We start from the raw sequence: 22,039 nt of genomic DNA, 5'->3' as shown, positions 1-22,039 counted from the left end.
TAAAATGGTGTTTAATGGGATTTTAATTAACTTGATAAAGGATTTACTCTTATATGGGTAATAAATAGGTTTAGAACCATTGATAACTACGGATAAATTAATAAGTCAGGTAAAATGCAAATTAGGAAAAAAAGACCGAAAAATATTCACACTTACAAAGTTCTCAACACCTTCATTACTCCAATCTAATTTAAGTTCTCAACACCTTAATATAGTAAGAGAAAGATAACAATAACAAACACAAACGCACGCTATGGTATATCTTTTAATTACATAATGTGAAAAACAACAGTTGTTAGACGATGCTGATGAAAATTGATATGGAAATTTTCGATAATTGTTTTTGAAAAGAAACTTACTGTACTTTGAAAAATTAATTATCTAATTATTTAATACTGTTTTAACAGAAGCAATGTACTGTAGTAGCTATGCACAACACGCGGAGTTCCGCGATTAGGTCAATAAATCGATACGATAACCGGCACTACCGGCAATAAAACCCTCCATAGAAAACGATTAACTCGGTGCAACTCGGCGAAATTTAGCGAGGAAAAAGGTTGCGTACTCGGCGGAAATCCGCGATAAATTAAAAACGCCTCCGAGTCACCGAGGAAAGTGGTAGTTCCGCGTGGAGTGCACTGTACATATGTGACAAAATACAGTGTTTTCCTTTAACATAACACTTTACTTGCTGGTCAGTTTAAATCCATTCTGGTCTATTTCTAAACAGATCAGACCTCGGTTCCAGTGTCATGACATCGAAGCATCATTCTTATTCCATTACATACACACAAGGTTTGATTCATCCTTTCATCAGAACAGTCTTGAAATAAAAAGATGTTCACCAAGCTGACAGAATGAGACTATTAATACGTTGAACACAAGCAATAGATCTTTGTCAAGAAAATGTTACAGGGTTGCCAGAATCCGTGTGAAGGAGAATATGATTCCAATGATTGTTTGTCCCAGTCCCCACAGCAGGGCATAAAACGGTGCCATCTCTACATCAGAAGCACGGTAGAAAAATGCAATAGCAGCACCTGAAAACCAATAACAGGTTAATATCAACACCCCCACAAAACTACTAGGTTACTGTAGCCAAGCAACCCCCCCCCCCCCCCGCCAACCCCCCCGTCCAACCCCCATGTCCCGGGGAATAGCGAGGACTTCTACCTTCAGTCCAGCTAAACCCAGGTAAAATCACCGCCCTGTGAGGACAAACTGTTGGTAAAATCCCCGCCAAATGCCCCCATCCCTTCGGAAATCTTAAGTAAGGCCCATTCACCGCTATTTTGGATGCTAAAACAAAACCACCCTATTCACTCGGCACTGCGGGTCCACCTGAAAGGAAAAATAACACAGCCCATTTCCCCTGTTTTCCCTGGTATACCCCCAGAGCTGGGGGGCCTTGATTAAAATTGACTGGTGAATAGACCACCTTTGTGAAATTGGATGTTTCACTGGGATTGATGTGTGCTCATTGAATGCCCTGTCTATGAGAAGGCGTCAATTAAGCTAGTGGTTCTACCTTATAGAAATAAGGACATCGGAGATATAAGGCATGGCATTTTCTTTTTAGTTTGTTTTTTAAAGCATAGCATTAAGTCTACTCAACACAAAATAATGTTTCTTTTGTATAGTTGGAACCTCATATACATACATGGGTGAAAGTTGCAAATTTTCAAAATACTGAAAAATTAAGCTGGGGGCCAGGGGGCCGCAGGGCCCCTGGTGGGTCCAGGGCAAAGCCCTGGCCAGGGGTTCAGGGGGCCAGAGGCTCCCGGAATTAAGCATTTTAAAACACATTTCAAAGCCTTTCCTGTCTTTTAATCAATCAAATATATGTTGTATATTTATAATATTTCTGGCAGCTTTTGTCAACATATATGTACATAAGGCCCTAGTCATTCTTAAATGCCGTCCAGGCTTCTTTTTTTTAATGATGGTTAGCCTGGACCAGGCTAACCATCATTAAAAAAAAGAAGCCTGGACGGCATTTTAGAATGACTACATAAGGCCCCTGACAGAAACATCCCTCAATACTTCAATTCTTGCTCATTAATCAAGAATTCATTTAACTCTGAAACTCATTCAATAAAAGTTAAAAAATGAAAAACAGAATACAATTAAAGATTTATATTGAATAGTGTTTTGTATTTTTATCAAGTTACCAATCGGACCATTTCACACCCTTCGAATCGACTTTTGACAGCCTTTGCCACCTCCATTTGTTTTTCGCAGGCTGTTCAAGCTCTTTCGTATTATACCCTGGGGGTACAAACTTCATTGTTCAATTTTGACAGCAGTATTTCGATTTATTTCATTGTTTATTTTTGCCTCCAATTTGCGGTATGTCGTAAATGATACTGATCGTATATTCGGCAAAAACCGGCTTTTTCCGCCATCGAAGTTTTTGTTGGCGTGGAAACTGCCGAGGTTATTCGGAGAACATTGGAATGACGATGCTTTTTTACGAAAAGAAACGACTATTTACGAAAACGTTCGGCTGATATCGCCGACAGAATTTTACCGCTTATGGCAACGCTATTTATAGAACGAAATTGGGAAACCAGAAAATTTAACTTCGTTTTATCTACGATTTTGAGTAGATCGCGATGTTGATGATGGGGTACCCTCCCCCTCCCCCCTCGAAAAACTCCCCGGATTTACACGATTTAGAAAAATGACCCCTGAGAAGACCGAAAATACGGAATTCCGTATTAATACGGAAAACTTTCACCCATGTACATATAAAGTTATGGGGGGAAGTAATGTAACAAGGGTAGTCAGGGACATGATTGACCTTGCAACTGGAGGGCTGAAACCATTTCCGCCATGGGTTCTTAGGGGTACTATTGGGGTCAGAAACACACTGCCGTATAAGTAAAACTGGCTTTTTAGCTCTTTTGTGGGTTCTTCTGACTTCTGAAGCAAACTGGAACATCATTACATCATTTTATTTATTTTTTTTTTTTTTTGGGGGGGGGGCTGAGGGATTCATTAGAATCGTGGACAAATCACATCCCTGGTAGTCAAAGACTACCATATCCCTCTCCAAATTAAGAATGGTATCAGTTTCACCTAACGACAATGGTTAATGGACAATGAAAAACTCAAAGAAACTGCACAAGAGCTATGGTTCATGTGCAGTGCATTTATCCTAAATGACATATACGTACGAAATTTTTATTGAAGTAAATACCTTTTAATTACTTAAGGTATGCTCCATAAAAGAATAATAATGAAAATGAACAAAGTTTGATAACCTAAAAAATACTGCACCCATTGCTATGGTTTCTGTAGTGATGGGCAATCGGCTTGAATTTTCATGATCGATTAATCGGAGACCCTGATCGATCGATTATCCGATTAATCGGCTGTAATCGGACAGTATCACAAAAGCATCATTTTCAACTGTATATATCAATAAGGACCTTAGTTTTCATGTGTATTTCATTTCAGAAAACAGGTATTATTTCTGCCATATTGAATAATTCTAAAAATTATATAAAAAAATAATATTCCAAGGTTTATGAAGTAAGAGAACATTTCGTGGTGAGGTTTACGTAAGTTGACTAATAAATTAATATTATTTAAATATTTTTTATATATTATTACATTATTAAATAATATGTAAATTATTGTAAATAAAATAAGACATGGTTGACCATGGCGTTTGGTTGATAATTGCCCCAGTGCAAAGAATTATTGCCAGAGGGTACTTATTTTTCACTGGGGCAATTTCAACCATGTCTTTTCCAGTATGATACATATATGTATTGTCATTTGGACAAATTTGTCAATGACTTATCTAATTAAACAGGTTTTGAAAATTCAATTGAAAAAAATGAGACATATCAAATTGGTTTTGAATGGCATTAGCTATTAAAAATAACACCAGTAATTCGAAATTAAAATAGCAAAACTTTCCTCACGTATTTTCGGAGTATGACGGCAAACATTTCCATTCTTCAAATATTTCTTGTTTTTACATCGACTGATCTTGACGTTCATTTCAATATGTGAGCACAGCTGGGGTCGATCAAGCCTAGTTTCATAAGAATCTGGGCTTGAATGACCCTAACCATTTTGCTGGAATAATTTCCACTTTTCCAGCAGCTGGAGGACCGTTATCCAGGGTAATCAAATATTTTGAGATCGATGTCCCCCTAACCGTCCGCCATCATAAAGCGATTTGAACGCAAAGAAAAACTAAATGAAAGTACAGTTAAAACTCAAAGTAGCGGTTACTACCCTTAGCTCTGAGTTACTGCGCTATATAAATTTGGAAATTTACTAGATTCAAACAAACATTTTTTTTTCGATCATTCGATTATTGAACAATGTGGTCGCCGATCGCTGAATTACGAATGTCTGCCGATATAATCGATTATCAGCGATCATCGGCCCATCACTCGGTTTCTGTGCTCTGCAATGCTCCTCAATGAGCAGTCAATTGCTCAGAAACCTATGGAGTAATGGAGAAAGTAATAATTGTCCAGGGACGGACGAACTGCAAGAAGGACAAATAGACGGACAGACTGGACAAGATGAATCCTAAAATAATAGCCCCCACTACCACATGAACGAGGATATAAAACCTGCAACATGCTGCTTGATTAATACAAATTTATAATTCTTACACACAGACGGATACAATATCAACAGAACACCTAATAATTTCAATTTCGACCATAAACTAATGGAGTACAATGCTTAAATTGAACTACATGTATGTGAAAAAACTCTCCCACTGTACTTACTGCTGACAACTCCTAGAGTCACCGGTGAAACCACACCCACTACGAAAATGGCAACAGGAATCCATCTTCCCATCTTGTGTTTGCGCAGTCGACAGAACGCTATCACCGTGGCGATGATGTGCACAAACATGGAGGAGAATAGTGCCCATAGAAACACCTGGTACCAGATCCCTGTAATAACTCCATGTAGTTAATTCTTGAACTAATTACAGCTGAGGTCACAAAATAGACATCAATATGCCTTAGCATTATGTTTGGAATGACCATAAAATAAAAAATAATTTATTTCAAAATATGTATTTATCTAAATATCAATTTGATGATATATTCTAAAAATCATCAAATTTCTTTCTAATTTGTTTCTACTTTATAAAAATATATAAGCTGCTCAGATGTTTTATTATGAAATGTACGGTATTGATAATCCGTTCTCTAGCCCTTCTCAAATAAGTGCTTTAAATGCGCATTGAGTCTGCATTAAACGCAGCGATATTGGCACCATATTTTTAAGCGTATTTTTCCTTCCCAAGTGAATTAAAAACTAAAAAAAGTACATTAATGCACTAACTTTACTGAAGCGCATTTATTTTGCACTAAAAAGTATATTAATGCACTTAAGCTGATTTTTTATGTGCTAAAAGTGTGCTAAAAGTGTGCTTTTTCTGCATTAAAAGTGCATTTTTCTGCATGAAAACAGTACTTTTATGGGACTAAAAGCACATTACTTTAATAAATGAAATAAATAAATCTATCTGCATTTAAAGTGTATTTTTCTGTGTTTTTAAGAGTATTTACCAGCGTGAAAAGTGTCTTTTTTCTACGTTTAAGGCAAAAAAATTCTGCATTTAAAGTCACTAGTTGGTATTTTTGAAAAAAAAAGAAAAAAAATAAATATATATATATATATATATATATATATATATATTTATTTATATATATATATATATATATATATATATATATATATATATATATATATATATATATATATATATATATATATATATATATTTATTTATTTATTTATATACTGAACCATTAAAAATATAACACATATTAATAAAAATACAAAAATAAATAGTACATATTAGTTTAAGTAGGCAATAAAATAAAAACCGAAGCTTAAATTTGTTAGAATTTATTAAACACACTTTAAAGCTACAAATTGGTAAATGGCATTCTCCAGCATCTTTTATTCCCTTTTGTCATTATAAGAGATTTCTGACAGCTCTGGAATTACACAGTGTCACTTATTTATAACACACTAGACATCAAGACTTTATTACCAGGTAGTATAAAATCAATTTCCAATAACTGATAAGCCATCTGGCAGAGGGCAGTTGTATGACCCCTTGAAGAATCAACATTTTTATCAATTGTATTGCTTTAAAGGTTTTAATGTGCATATGTATGGAAACATGGCAATTCTATGTTAATATGGTAACATGACATTATATCAATATATATATAAGGTTAAAACATGTGCATTTCCATTGTGTTTTAAAACTATGTCTACTTTTTACTACATCATTGTTATTTTTATAAATATGCACACTAGATTGAAGGTTTACAAACAAAAAGTCCACCAAGTATTCAAGAATCATATACATCGCATGCCCATCCCAAGGAATACAACACATATCTACTTTAAAGGGACAAAACACCAGATGATTATGCTACTTTTAAATGGGTCAAATTAGCTCAGGCAACAACAAAATATACTTTTTCAACAAAATATTCTTTGACAACAAAATATTCTTTTTACATGTTATGATTTGTGTTGTTGATCTCATATAAGCTCATATTGAGAATTCTAGGCTTATTTTGAAGAAAACAGAACTATTCCAGTTTTGGGACGAGCTGGTGTCTAGTCTCTTAAAAGCTGCACTCTCACAGATTTACCATTTTTACAACTTTTTTATTTTTTTGTCTTGAAAAGAGCAATTTTTTGCGTAAATGTCTGTAAACCAATTATATAAGATTGCTTGCAAAAAATCAGATCGTAGACGTAGATTTTCATATCACCGTTCGAAAATTAATTTTATGGACTAACGGTTTAAGAAAAATGCATAAAATATCATATATTTTTAATTGAGATATCAAAATCTACGATCTATTTCTATCAGCAGTCTTATTTTACTGGTTTACAAGGATTTTCGCAAAAATAGGCTCTTTACTAGACAAAAAATAAAAAAGTTGTCAAATTCTTCAATCTGTGAGAGTACAGCTCAATAAGATCCTTTTTTAACTACTATTTTGTTGTATTTATTTAAAACTAAAAGATCTATCTGAAAAAGGAAAGGAATACTTTTTTTACTATTACAGTTAGATCTTTTTCTTTTCAAATGTAAAAATCTAAATTCAATCCTTAATTATAACCCAGAATTCAAACAAGAGTTGAAAATCCACATATTTTTCATTTATTACCTCCAAAACTTTTCAGAGGATCACTTGGCTTCAGTCCAATCACATTAATAATGGAATCCAACTCATCTGCCTTAAATTCCACCTCAGCCATTGTCCCACATGCAGCACCAACAATATCTTCTCAGTTACTGAAATATAGTTAAAACATTCTGATAAAATGTCAATCCCTCAGACTGAAACAAAAGCCAGGAAATCTGGTGTCACGGTTATTTGCCATTTAACTGTGCATCTCATATTAACGTCACCAGTGTTCATGCCAGGATTTGAAAGGGGCAGGGCAGAGTTTTAAAAAGGGCAAGCCACTTGAATCATGTAGGGGCGAATGGGGTTGGTTGTGGGAGGTGTCCACCCTCCCCTTTCACAAGGTGGGGGGTGTTGTTTTCATACTCAATTTAAATCCCTTTTCATGGTTTTCAGACTTGAACAAAATGTTGTTGTTTTCTCAAAATTTAGAAGGCTGTGTTTGAATATCAAAATTAAAATTTGTATTTTTGTCTGTGGTAGTATGATTGTACATGGTTGGAGTCTTTTTTCATGCAATTTCATACATTTCTCCTAAAAATCATATTAAATGAAGAAACAAAAACAAAGACAGTTTAACATTTGAAGCAATCAAATAAGTATATACACAAAAACAAATATGTAGGGGACGAATCTTATTTTGGTATGATTGGGGGGTAGGAATGTTACATTTAGCCTTGCTGTTAGGCCTAAAATAAAAAAATTCTTGTTTGGAGTAACGCGACCGACCCATAAAAATCGTTGCCGACTCAAATTTTTTTTTGGCATTTTGATCCGCGAATTTTTTTTTCAACGCCTTTCCGCTACTATTTTCTGTTTCTGCTCTTTTCTTCTGTTTCGGTTTTTTTCGATTTGTAGACACACTCGTAGAGCTTCGGTTTTTATCGCTGATTGCAATGAGCGTTTCGAAAACATGGCTGACTGCAAGTTTGTCGAACGTGAACCGAATTAAATTACGTTTTGTGTGACAATAAATTACTTAAATAAAAAAATTAAAAACAACTTTGTAAGAAAATTCAATGTCAACTACACATGGTACGATGTATTTGATATTTTAATGGAGAATGATGAAACAATCCCGGAGAGCTACTACGACAACTTCGAAAAAATGTCAAAAATAACAGTCTCGTCAAAGCCCTCAGAGACTGCAACAGAAAAATTTAGTCCACATTCATATGACAGGATTTCAGTCTTAATTGACTTTGATAAAACTTTAAAATATGTAACAATTGCCAATTTGTTTCACATTTTCGTTTGCTTATCTTGAGTGTCATAAGTTTGTTTTGTTGAGTTCATCTCTGTGTCAGTCTTAAGTAGATTGAAATTCTTTGAAATTAAAAAAATAAAGGATCAGAAGTTAAGATGTTTGTTGTTCAAAAGTTTATTACAATGCCTTGAATAACTAGTGTTATGTAGTGAATGTACTGTACACAAGATCCAGTTGTCGTTGGAGAAAAAAACACAAAAAAACTACCTACCTACCCACCTTAAAAAATCTGGGTAGGGTTACTCCAAACAAGAAATTTTTTAAGGTTGGCCTTATTTAATTGTCTTTTGTAGAAGTAATGTTTAATATGCTGACATTTTATAATAAAATCAAAGTGCTGAAAGCACTGATGGACTAGGGCTTCATTCAGGGGAATGTTGACAACCATGTTCTAAGCATTGAAAGAATCGGCTCACATCACAAGGGGTCACTGTTTAATGGGCTAGCTTAAACTTTAGACTAAAACTGCTTGCAAGCTGCAAATGAAATTTGAAAAATCTAGTTAAGTGTGTGTAGAGTGTGGGGGGGGGGGGCTAAAGCGTTAAATCAGATAAAGTCAAAGTTCTTAGAATTTCTCAAAGTCGTTAAATCAGACTTGTACAAATTAATTTACGTGGTTGGCACACATACATCTTTAATTTGATCAAATCCTTTTATACCAAAGGTCTGTTATTTGCAATTTCATAGAAGATTTTCTCACCTCTTTTTCAGGGGAGCTTTAAACCACAGGGCCATACTTTGAACAATCTTTGTAAAAGACATCTACATTGTACACCTATGTCATACTGCATACACAATGCTATTAGGAAGTAGTTTTTATTTAAAAAGTGAAGAATTATTTTCTCCCTCTTAATTTGTGCTTGATATTCAATTCATATAACATGTTACCATGATAACTTAGTGCTGTTGATAAATGTTAGGCACTGCCTTCTGTCTAATGCTATTCATATTACTGCGGCAGACTTATGTACATAGCAAAGTAAGTTGAGTAGACTAAGATGAGATGAATATCGTATTTAAAGTATGAAATATTGAAATGTCTTTTAAATACTTTGACCATCAAATTTCATAACATGGTGTCAGCAGTTCATCACACTGCTAGTGAGAATGGAATACCAAACATAATTTATTCTTTATTATATACCCATCATCAATCCACATGCAATACATATCACAAAATACTTTAACCCATATTCCGCTCCAGTGCAATACAGCCATATACCACTCTTGTGATGTCACGTCATAACAAGTATGTTGCGCAATTTAAATTGACATCATTAAACCAATGAGTGCATCCTTAAAATGAAATTTATTACGCAAAGATGTGGCTTATTAGTGATCTAATCAGTAATGTATATAATAAAAGGGTTATTAGTACTGCGTTTTGATCCGCATATGGCGGAATGTCATATTTGATTCTGGTAGTTTTTTGTAGATTTTGATTTTACTTGTGAAATCAGAATCTGCAAAAATCTACTTGAGTCGAATACAACCTCCTGGATCAAAACGCAGTACTTATAAATAAGTTACCTGTTACCCCGTGGACAGAGCATCTTTAACCCACAGGGCCATTTTAACTTTGAACAATCATTGTAAAAGACAACTACATACAAGATGCTTACGGGGGTAGTTTGGAACAAGAGGCCCGAAAGGGCCTATGCTCTACTGGCATGGCTCTTGTGGTCATTTTCAATCCAGAGCATGTACGTTTGAGTAATAGGCAACAAATATATAGTTCACTTTTAGTGTTTTGGTTAGCTGAAAACGCTGCACGTTCAACATCTGAGGTCAGGAAGTGTTGTAAGCAGATTAGTTGCATGAACTATTTTAATATGTGCCAAGTAAAGGTAATCTGAGGGTAAAAAATATTGCTTTCAAAACTGTACTCATCGTCAAAATTTCATTTCTGTAGCTTTAAAAATAAGAAGTCAGTCAAAGGTCAAAGTCAAGGACATCCGAGGACAACATTAATGCTTGTTTGCAAAACTGTTCACATGGTAAAAATTTCATTACTGTAGCTTTAAAAATTAAAGTCAAAAGGGATGGGGCCAGTTTTTGCCCAAGGGACATTATTTCAAATGTTTTCATGTGCATCATATGATTCTCCACAACAAATATCAAAGGTATGGGCCTTGTGGTTTGAAACAAGAAAATTTTGAAAATATTTCTTAAATAAGTCTCTAGGAAAATTGTGACCCCCAGGGCAGTGCCAGTTTTGACCCAAGGGGCATAATTTGAACAACCATGGTAGTGGACCACTATTATTTAGTGGTCCACTACCATGGTTGTTCAAATTATGCCTTGTTCAAAATAGCAAGGATTTGCATAGTGGTTAAGAAAGAAAAGGGAACTCTTCCCTGGGCCTCTGCCAACGGCGCCGAGGTCGTTTGCATTTGCCGCACTGGTCCCTTGCGGGACAATCTCTGGCGGAAGGGGGGGGGGCAGTAATGACCCCAGGGGCATAATTTGAACAAACCTTCACAAGCAATTGGGACTTCACATGTAAACTTGGCTAAAAATAGACTTCACTCATGTAGACTTGGCTAAAAATAGATCTGGCTGGTTTTTGAAGAGAACCGAGCTCTCATGGATATCTAAATACTGTACAAGTTTCATCGAGATACAATCAAAACTGAAGACTGTATCATGTTCACAAGCAATTTTTTACAGACGCACGAACGCACGACCGCATGACCGCACGGATGCACATACTACATACACATTATCATCGCATAAGCTCTTCTGGCCTTTGGCCAGTAGAGCTAAAAATTACCAAAGCAACTATATAAAAATTGTGCGTATTCTTAGAAAGCGCACTTATATTTATCTAATACATAAAAATTATGAATACAAAAAGACAGACTTTTCAAACTTCTCCATCTCATTTAAGTGGTGAGTTTTGACTAATTTCTTAAAAACATACTTTGATTCTGTGTCTTTGATGTTATTTGGAAGCATGTTCCAATCCCGTATACCATTAAAATAAAAAGAAGCTCCTGTAAAACCACCATTATATGGGAAATAAAATTTTAAGTTGGATCTACTGCCATATGAGTGAACTTCGTTACATTTGGTAAAATTATCCTTCATGTAACTTGGACACTTGTCATAAAATACTTTGTGTACATGAGTTAGCCTAAGTTGTCTACATCTTTGTTCGACATTTAAAAAACCAAGATCAGCAAAACTTGCCACTGAAAGCGAGGTTCTACAATGAAAATTATTAATAAAACGAACGATTTTATTTTGTGCCACCTGGAGTCTATTTTTAGACTTCATGGTAAGGCCACAGTACCAAGATGATGAAGCATAGTCAAGATGACATTGAACTAATGCATTACAAAGAGTTTTCCTAAGAGACTTGTTTAAAAATTCACATTGTTTATACAAAAATTTGATTCTAGAGTTAACCTTCTTAACAATATTGTTCACAGTAGATGTACCTGACAAACCAGAGTCCAAAATTGACCCAAGATATTTGACTGAATCTTGAGACTTGATTTCATGGCCATTACATTGAATGCTGAAATCCCCTATTTTGCCAAGTTTACGTTTGGAGCCAAAAAGAATGCATTCGGTCTTTCCTAAATGAAGGGATAATTTGTTATCAGTTAACCAAATGCTGCAGTTTTGCAATTCTTGCCCAAGAACTTGTCTAATAATATCAGGGTCTTTATGAGAAAATAAGATAGCGCTGTCATCAGCATAACATATAAGTTTGCATTTAGAACTGATGCTTGTATTCATGTCATTAATGTAGCATAAAAACAGCAGAGGACCTAATATACTTCCTTCAGGTACACCACAAACAACTTGATCAAAATCTGATATAGTATTGTTAACATGAACAGACTGTTTTCTGTCGGTTAGGTATGAGCGAAACCACTCCACCGACTCCACACCCAAGACCTGTAGCTTTCGGCATAAAATATCATGATCAAAGACCAACATTCTATAAAAAGGATAACAATACTTTTTTTAAACCAACTTTACTGATTGTTTTCTACTTAGACTGCACGCTTTATTCGCTTAACGTATGAATTCACAAGACATTTAGAATGCGCGACGGGCACCGCGGTTAGCTTAAAAATCAATACTGGTTTCTTTTCGGATAAAAGAGAAAGAGGGTACCAGTCTATCAATACAGAGCATTGAACGAAAAAGTTTCGATGCGTACTTTTCCAACATGTTCATATTCTTATTGCATATAATCTGACCGTATGCAAGAACATTCATGTAGTTAACCCGATTAACTCACTCGCTACGTATGAATTTCTTGTGCTTCATTAAAAGAACATACAGTTAGCTTGAAGTGTTAGGAGAACTATTTTTATTGATGATTTCATTGTAATCAGTTCTGGTACTACTTTGATTATTCAAATTCGCTAACGGCAATCCAATCAAAATACAGCATATGAATACATTACGTCAGTGAACCCCCAGATGCGGCTTGAGAATGCAGATAGCGTGTTTATGGCTATGAAATAGGCCACAAGTGCCCTAGTCCAATGACAATAAAAATCACTGCCCTTGGTTAAAAAATCACCTATAAAACATGGAATATTGATAAAGTAACTCCATAACTTGATTATGGCAGTTTCGCGAATTTTGACATGATCGTAGACATGATAAGTAAACGCTACATAAAGCATCAAAATGTTTTTTTGGGTAACAAAGAAAATTTCATCATGAATATTTTACAAATAAACGTCCAAAACATTTACTGAACAAGAGCCGTCGTAAGACAGCGCGCTTGACTACGCCGCTTTGACTTAGAATACAATAACGATGTAATAATACCAAGTTTGGTCTCTTAATGTCAAACCTACCGGTAACTAAAATTATTCGATATATAAGGTGACTTTGATGCTGCCCTCCCACCAGCCTGCCCAAACAATGACACAAGTCATTCAAATAACTTGATTTCCCATTATGAAAATGTGGTTTGTATTTAGGCTTAAAACGGAGTTATGTTTCTCGTTGTAAGATGGTCGTAAATAATTTTGAATTTTATTAAGTACATTTAATGAACGATATAGAAGTTTTTTTTATTAAAATTCCAACTTGCCCTTAACTTTACTTGCCTAAAACTTTAACCTAAGTCAATCAGGGGCCATAACTTGTATTAAGGATATGGAGTTATATAACTTCATTGGGTGATGGTCCTGAACAATTGTGTGAAGTATTAAGTCAATTGAAAGAAAGGGTATAGAAGTTATTAAACAATATCCCAACCTGCCCTAAAACTTAAACCTAAGTTCCATAGAATAATATGGAGTTATCTAACCTCATCATGTGATGGCCCTGAACAACTGTGTGAAGTATTAAGTCAATTGAATGTAGGGTATTGGACTTATAAGTGAAAATCCCAACTTGCCCTAAAACTTTAACCGGACGCCGACGCCAACACCGACGCCGACGCGAGTAGTATAGCCCACCTGTTCTTCGAATAGTCAAGCTAAAAAGTGATGTATTTGATTGTGTTAGCGCCACCTTTCTTACAAATTGGCAGTGACGGTCTGCTTCAAATCAACAATATTACAATGGCGATTTAATTATTCTAAATAAAAAAAATCACCATCCCTTCGCATTTACTATCGCATTTTACAAACTTCCATCATTAAATGGACAAGTTCTCAATGTATACTCTGATTGGCTGATATTCAATAGCTCCGCCTTCTGCCGATGTTTCACTATTTGGCTCTTCCTAATTATTGGATTAGAAGATGACCGATTATGAATACAGGTCGTCTGCTCACTACACAAATACACAATTAGCTGTCATATGACTTGGACAAGGCACATGAGATGAAAGGGCAGTATAGCATATTTTAAGCAGTCAATGGGGCGCATGGTGACACCTAGCAGGAACACTATTATCATAAGTATTAGGTAATTTGTCTCAATTACGGCTAGTCCATATAAACAGCCACTTCAGATATTTTGACAATTTTTGATTTGGTGACTTTATGCATCCATGACCTTGGTTTCCTTGCCAAGAATGACAGATCCTTGCGCTAAGTATATTGGGGGGAAAGATAATGGGCACCTGCAAGATGGTTGCAAAATGGTGATGCTTTATTGATAGAAGTCGATCTAAATTAAACTAATTATTTGTGTGTCATAAAACACTTTTAAAGAGTAAAAAGTAAAAGGTATTGGCTAAAAAAATTAAAGTTTAACTTTTGTGTTTTAACATAACAGTGAAGTGTTAAGTATTGTGGAGTATTGTGGAGTAATAGTTGAAGAATATATTTTACATTTGTACTGCTCAGTTGACTTGTGGTGTTTGGGGAACACAATAAATAGCCAAATGTTAAAAAACGTTCCCTATATGTGCATTATTGTGGCTAAATCATGACAGTGGATTAAGGGCTGCAGATCTTTCATAATGATTTCAATAGTAAAAAGGGCACTAAAAGGGCTAGCTGGAGCACTAATCACTCCATGGTTAATTATGTGTATAAACAATTGCGGCCGTGTGGCCAGATGAAAATATGTCATGTGGCGGAAATCATGGGTCAGACATCCCTGTTACACAAATATAACTATTCTCCTAATGAGACCACTACTAGGTACTGTATTTCAAGTCTACACAGTATACACTTTTTACCACTCTGTATCTCCAGCAAATAATACTTGAAGGCTGTGGTAACAATTGACTGCTGCATAGTTGAACACCTCATAAAATATTTGGTGTAAAGTAACTGCCCAAACTAAAACAAGGAATATTAAAACAGGTATTGATTAATACTTTGGTTTTTCAATAATGTTGCATACACGTGCAGTATTAGTAAGTAAGCTTCAAACCTTTTTTGAATTACCTGGTATTTTGTACGCAAAACTAAAACTTGCAGGTTTTACATTGTATAATTTTTTATGGATGAGTTATATTTGCCGGGTTCCGGGACTTATTTTCGGTAAAGCCGGGTCTGTTACTATTGACCCCGGGTTTGGATAAATAAAATGCCATATGCTGGGACTATCACATTCTATCTTATCAGTGACTGTTAATATTGCTCCCGGGTCGTTTAACAGGTTTTGAAGAGTGAAAGTTTATCAAAGTATACTTATATGTCCAATAAAGTGTTTCAATGTTTGGTGTGTATGGAATAACAATACAACTTAATTTTGTATTCCATTTATTCACCTACATAATTTATGTACACCAAGAACGCAGAAAGACAACTGTGTTCCTAGGAGTAAAATAGTATAATTTAGGGGCAACATTCGCTGCCTCGGCAGCGAGTAAATGGGGAGTGGCTTATTGTAAATTCCCTCAGCTATGTACCTGTCTGTTAAACTCAGTGTTCTATCTTTAGCACACACAAGAGAAATGTAAACAAACAGGGCTGATCAGAGCAGACGATGTATTTCCCCACACTACAATCTTCTATATGAAATAAAGATGACCAAACAGATGTTTTCTTTGAAATGATCGTTTTCTTGTTCCTGACTGGCATTTTGTTATTTCGACTAAATCTTTTTTTCTGTATGGGACATCCCTTTCAAATGTTTAGAATCAACATTCTCATTCCAGTCCAAAATAGCAAGGTTTATTCTCAGTCTGGAATCCAAATCTAATTATTTTGTCAACATACAATAAAAATGCTTTATTGGATGCATCCACAACCCTAGTACAAATTAACCTTATTGTAAACGAGTTCAGCAAGGAAACAATTCAGATAGTGTTGACACCTTTAATTGGTAATTAAATGCCACTGGCTGGAATCTGGTTTGTGTATTGATAACTGGAAATCAAATGCACATTTTGAGTCAAAAAGGAGGGAACTCAAACACAGTTACACATGAACATTTGCAAGACATTGAACAAGGTACTGCCTTCCTTTAAAATAATAACTTTGGGCAGAATAAGAAGACTCAAAATATGGAACAAAATAATCAGGACAAAGATATATATATATATATATATATATATATATATATATATATATATATATATATATATAGAGAGAGAGAGAGAGAGAGAGAGAGAGAGAGAGAGAGAGAGAGAGAGAGAGAGAGAGATTTATATAGTTTACATGACTGAAGTACAATAGGATATATTCACTTTACCTGGCTGGGATATAAACATTTGTAAATGATGACAAAGCTTTTGATAGAAAAGCGAAGGAGCCACTAACATTTAAGCAATGGCGTTATAATTTATTTTTTTAAACACAAATATGAAAACAATGTTACAATTATTTAAACCTGGGAAAGGTTCACCAGACTTATTAGTTACGTAACGCTTCAAAAGGAAAAAGTGTTAATATCATACAAAACAATTAGACTAAAATGTAGCATATGAAGCTGATGATATCTATCAATAATTTTGGGATATGCAGGTGGAATAAAAACTTATCAAGGTTTGTTCACTTTTGTTACTACAGTATATGATAGTGAGGCATGTCGTCTGCTACAAGCAAGCTGCTAGAGATGTAATCACCAGCACTGTTAATATTTACAACAGAGAGTTCATAACCCCCAGAACACCAATTAGCCACTCCCTCGGCAAATTCAAATTTTCAATCTGACAGTTGGATTTTTTTCTCAAAGTCATGTTTCTAGTAATGTTTCAAAAACAAATTAAGGATTTTTTATTTGTTTAACCTTCATTCTACATGCCTGCAAAGTTTCATGTCTCAACTTTTTGTAAGCATTGCATAAATTTGGAAAAAGTGTCCCTGATGTGAATCATGCATAAAATTATACAAAAGCTTGCCCCATTGGTGGTGTAGGAGTTTATACTCCGGGTCCCGGTGTGAGCACATTGAAGGGTCCCAGAGTGACAGTTCGACCACCGCACACCTATCCTGGGCAGAACCAGTACTAGGTGCCTTCACCTCTGCAAGGAACTGACAACTTCTGTACATGCCATGGGCAGTGGTACAGTGCGAATGGTCGTAGAAAGGATTTCATAACCAATCACAACAGAAGTGACCTGGCCCGCCCGGGTTGTCCGATTCAGAGTCCAACGCTCTACCGATTGAGCTAACCGGGCGGACGAATAAAAAAAAAGCTTGCCCCAGCGCCACCTGGAGGTTTATATAGTCCTGTTGCCCCTTTAAACTCTAGAGGCGGGAGTATCGTATTACTTAAGCTAAACATTAAATATCAGAACATCTCCCATATTTAATTAAATTTAAATAATTCTTAGATTTTATATATATAAATAAATGATCGTGTGTCATTATTTTATCAGTTCATATTGTTGTCTAAAAAACGTCTGTTTTGTTAATCAACCGCAAAGTCCACAGCGTTAATAAAATTTCTTTCACTCAACAACACATAAATGTGATAACAATTTTCATCAGAAAACACTAATTGTCAATTTTCCTGCTAAATGTCATGTAAATACAACAATTTATCAAAACGAATGTGATTATAATTGAAACAATACACTTTCACATAAAAGTAATTACTTTAGGTTTAACCTGTCTGCCATATTTTGTGATATACACTAGCTTGACAGATTCATTCACGGGCTTCGTTGGAGAATTTGGCGTGTGAACATTTTCACGTGGTGACAAATCTTGATTATCAAAGTTCGAGCAAGGGCTTATCAGCTACTAAATCACTTATAACTGTTAATCCCCCATTAACTTCAGCTGAAAGCCTAGCCATCACTAATTGGCCCTCTTTGAACTTATCTGAGCTGGTGAAGTTGAATTCTGAAGGGTCAAGTTAATTTCTTTAGATGCAGTTCTTCAAAATATATTATATATTTTTAAAAGGAAATACATTTCTTAACTAGAAAAAAGAAGAGTTTTATTCTTTAATATTTTAACGTTTTTTAACATTATATAAAATTGAAAGAAAAATGAATGAAATAATAAGGCAATTTGGATAATTTCTGTATTTTTATGTTTTTCATGATTGTAATAATTGAGTATAGAATTGTCTTATGTTTTAATTATTAGTTAATTTGTATACTGTAATATACATATAATAATTTATTAATATTTATGGTAGTTATGGGTACAAAACAGAAACAAATGAAATGTATCCTCACATGAATAAAACATCGCACCGCCCGTCCTTTGTCTGTTTTTTTTTCTTTCCAGTCTGTTTCTTATGTACAGAAGGGGGGGGGGTAAGATGCTCAAAGACTTGTCGTGCTCAAGAACCGTATATTTTGTTCAAAGGTCAATGTCACTCTTAAGTTAAGATGTTCAAAGGAAGGATGAATATTTAGACGATGTTACAAACTGTGACACACGTTGCTCAGATACCTTACTGCCTTTTTACTATGCCTTGCTGTGCCCTTTTGCTTCAAAGATTCAATTTTCAGAAAGTATAAAATTATAATTTTGATATTATTATTATATATAAATGAAAGATAACACCTTAGGTATTCATAACAAACTATTAGTATTGAAAGTAGTTACGACAAATACTCATTACCAATTAAACATTGGCCGATGAAATTGTCCATAAGGATCAGAAGTGCCCTTTCTGACCTGGAACCTAGCCCTTTACAAATTGTGGCTGGAACATTGAATAATAAGTTTGTGAAACCATTATCAATTAACTCGTTTGATGTTATTCAAGAGTGGTACCTTGAAACCCCTCTCATGATTCAAGTTCTCTTCAAAGGTTTCATAAACAAGGTAGCATAAGGCATGCTGATGACAAACAATTATTTTTGTGAAGAAATATAAAATATTATATTGCCAATATGACACGTTTTTGAATTCATTGAATGAAAAATAATAGTGATACGTAAATGTTTTAATCATTTATTTATTAAGTTCATGTGTAATGGATGATTTTTTAGATATATTAAGGTTTGCATTGATCATGACGTCTTGAAAATTCACAATGCAGTTTTCTGAAATTCTTTTAACACTGAATGAACAGTTCTCAGACAGTCCAGTTGCACAAAGTATTAATACTTGACTGACTTATTGTAGTTGTTAATTAAAAGTGTGGGCTAAACCGTAATTTCTTATTTTTTAAGGAATCACATGACAAGGGTATTTATCTATCCATTTATCTATCTTCCATTAATGTCAAACCCCTTCTACGCACCTAGACATTTATTTTCAGACACTTCTTCAAGGTCTTTGAAAAGCCCCACTTATTTCAGCAATAGTGTAATTTATCATTATGTTTATATTTTCAATAAGAGTCATAAGTGATATCAAACAATTACTTATTCAATCAAAATTACTGTAACCTTTGTAACAAAATTGTTATAAAGTGTGGAGATAAACAAGAGCTGTCGTAAGACAGCGCGCTCGACTATGCTGCTTAGACTTAAAGGTGAATACAATAACGATGTAATATTACCAAGTTTGGTCTCTTTATGTCAAACCTTACTAAAATTATTCGATACATAAGGTTACTTTGATGCTGCCCTCCCACCATCCCGCCCGGACAATGATGCAAGTCATTCAAATAACTTGATTTCCCATTATGAAAATGTGGTTAAGAATATACAAATATGCCTTTTAAAAGAAATTAAAATAAATTTTAAAATAATAAGTAAAAAAAATCAAGGACCATAATTTGTATTTAGGGTTAAAATTGAGTTATGTTTCTTGTTGTAAGATGGTCGTAAATAATTTTGAATTTTATTAAGTGCATTGAATGAACGATATAGAAGGTATTTTTATTAAAATCCCAACTTGCCCTTAACTTTAACTTGCCCTAAAACTTTAACCTAAGTCAATCAGGGGCCATAACTTGTATTAAGAATAATATGGAGTTATGTAACCTCGATGGGTGATGGTCCTGAAAAATTATGTGAAGTATAAAGTCAATTGAATGAAGGGTATAGAAGTTATTAATACATATCCCAACCTGCCCTAAAACTTTAACCTTAGTTCCATAGTCAATATGGGGCCATAATTTGTATTAAAGATGATACGGAGTTATCTAACCTCATTATGTGATGGCTCTGAACAACTGTGTGAAGTATTAAGTCAATTGAATGAATGGTAATGGACTTTTAAGTGAAAATCCCAACTTGCCCTAAAACTTTAACATGCCTTAAAACTTTAACCTAAGTCAATCAGGGGCCATACCATGTATTAAGGATAATATGGAGTTATGTAACCTCATTGTGTGATGGTCCTGAACAACTGTGTGAAGTATTAAGTCAATTGAATGAAGGGTATAGAAGTTATTAATAAATATCCCAACCTGCCCTAAAACTTTAACCTAAGTTCCATAGTCAATCAGTGGCCATAATCTGTGTAAAGGATAATGTGGTAGTTATCTAACCTCATCATGTGATGGCCCTGAACAACTGTGTGAAGTATTAAGTCAATTGAATGAAGGGTATTGGACTTACAAGTGAAAATCCCAACTTACCCTAAAACTTCAACCGGACGCCGACGCCGACGCTGTGGCGAGTAGTATAGCCCTCCTTATTCTTCGAATAGTCGAGCTAAAAATATCTCTTTAACCAAATTGAAAATCCCAGTCTTCGTTATTTCTATCAATGTTCATTTCCTTCCCCCAGCAATGACTGTAATCTTGAAACTTGATAGGATCATAAAACATTCCAGGATGATACTATCAGCAGCTCATGACAAGCCATGTTATTATAATTAAATGCCCATCACTGGCCACTGCATAGGAATTTTTTGGGAAAAGTGGAAATCTTAGTCGTGATGGCGCCACGGCCTGGCCAATTGGCGCGGGCAGACCTTGATAAACTCAAATAAACAAACGGACAAGTGGGTTTCCTTTGTGTTCCCCAAAACACAATATCACGCTCGAAAGTAGCATCGTACCAACAAGAGTGACTTATATAATTTTCTGATATCATTTTTCACAATGGTTATAAAATAAATAAATTTAAACTAACCAGTTTATTAAGTGTCATGCGAAAATGTACCTTATATTGTTTGGCAAATTTTACAAGTTCGCCACTGATAATTTCGTTGAGTTCGATTTATTAGTACAATTTCATTTAATGTGTTTGTTTTGCTTATGTTGATATTTATTATACAAATGTGTGTAACATTACAGACCTTAAAACCATATAGGTCCACGGTAACATGTTATACATACTTAGTACATTCAAGTTTTTAAATAGTGTAAGCATACTGGTTAAATGATGCATGCATTTACTGATTTATTAGTTAATGGATATGCCATGTTTTCATTGTGTACAAAAAATATGCAAAATGGTCCCAATAGCGGATCCATGGGGACAGCACCCAACTTTACTTTTAATTTCAATTAAGGATCAAAAGAGGTAGTGAAATACGCCCAAAATGCACCGTTTCGGACTAGAAATTGTCAAATGAATTTCGGTTCTGAGGGAGGGACACAATTCAAAAGGTTACGCCCCCTCTTACGTAGAATACTGGAACCTTTCCTGGAACCAATAATTGTTTTAGCCAGTGTGTGAGATGGTACCGATTAATGTATTAAGTAGGTATAACGTACATGTGGCTACTTACCCAACAGGGTTAATATGTGATATAGAATTAACAATCTTCAATCTTTATAAATTTGATATTTCGAAAAGTTACACATTGGAAAAAATCAATAAGAAGACACCGATTAGAGGTGTTGCTAGTACTTTTTTATATAGAAAATC

General features: G+C 34.7%; 1 protein-coding gene across 2 annotated transcripts; it reads right to left on the bottom strand.

The window, feature by feature from the left end:
* Positions 1-252: 252 nt before the first annotated feature.
* Positions 253-15,366, bottom strand: LOC128243060 (transmembrane protein 170A-like). 2 transcript variants are annotated; one of them, XM_052960555.1, is made up of 4 exons: positions 15,303-15,366; positions 7,191-7,318; positions 4,764-4,934; positions 253-1,040 (listed from the first exon to the last, which is right to left on the bottom strand). In XM_052960555.1, exons 2-4 carry the CDS (start codon positions 7,279-7,281, stop codon positions 910-912), a joined length of 393 nt encoding a protein of 130 aa, XP_052816515.1. In that variant the 5' UTR covers positions 7,282-7,318; positions 15,303-15,366; the 3' UTR covers positions 253-909. The 2 variants fall into 2 exon arrangements, with proteins under 2 accessions (XP_052816515.1, XP_052816516.1); XM_052960556.1 differs by having other exon boundaries at positions 15,289-15,316.
* Positions 15,367-22,039: the final 6,673 nt, after the last annotated feature.

Source organism: Mya arenaria, chromosome 8 (assembly GCF_026914265.1).
Source record: "Mya arenaria isolate MELC-2E11 chromosome 8, ASM2691426v1".
NCBI lineage: Eukaryota > Metazoa > Mollusca > Bivalvia > Myida > Myidae > Mya > Mya arenaria.
Note: the sequence above shows the minus strand (reverse complement) of the source record. Positions and strands in the feature narration are given on the sequence as shown.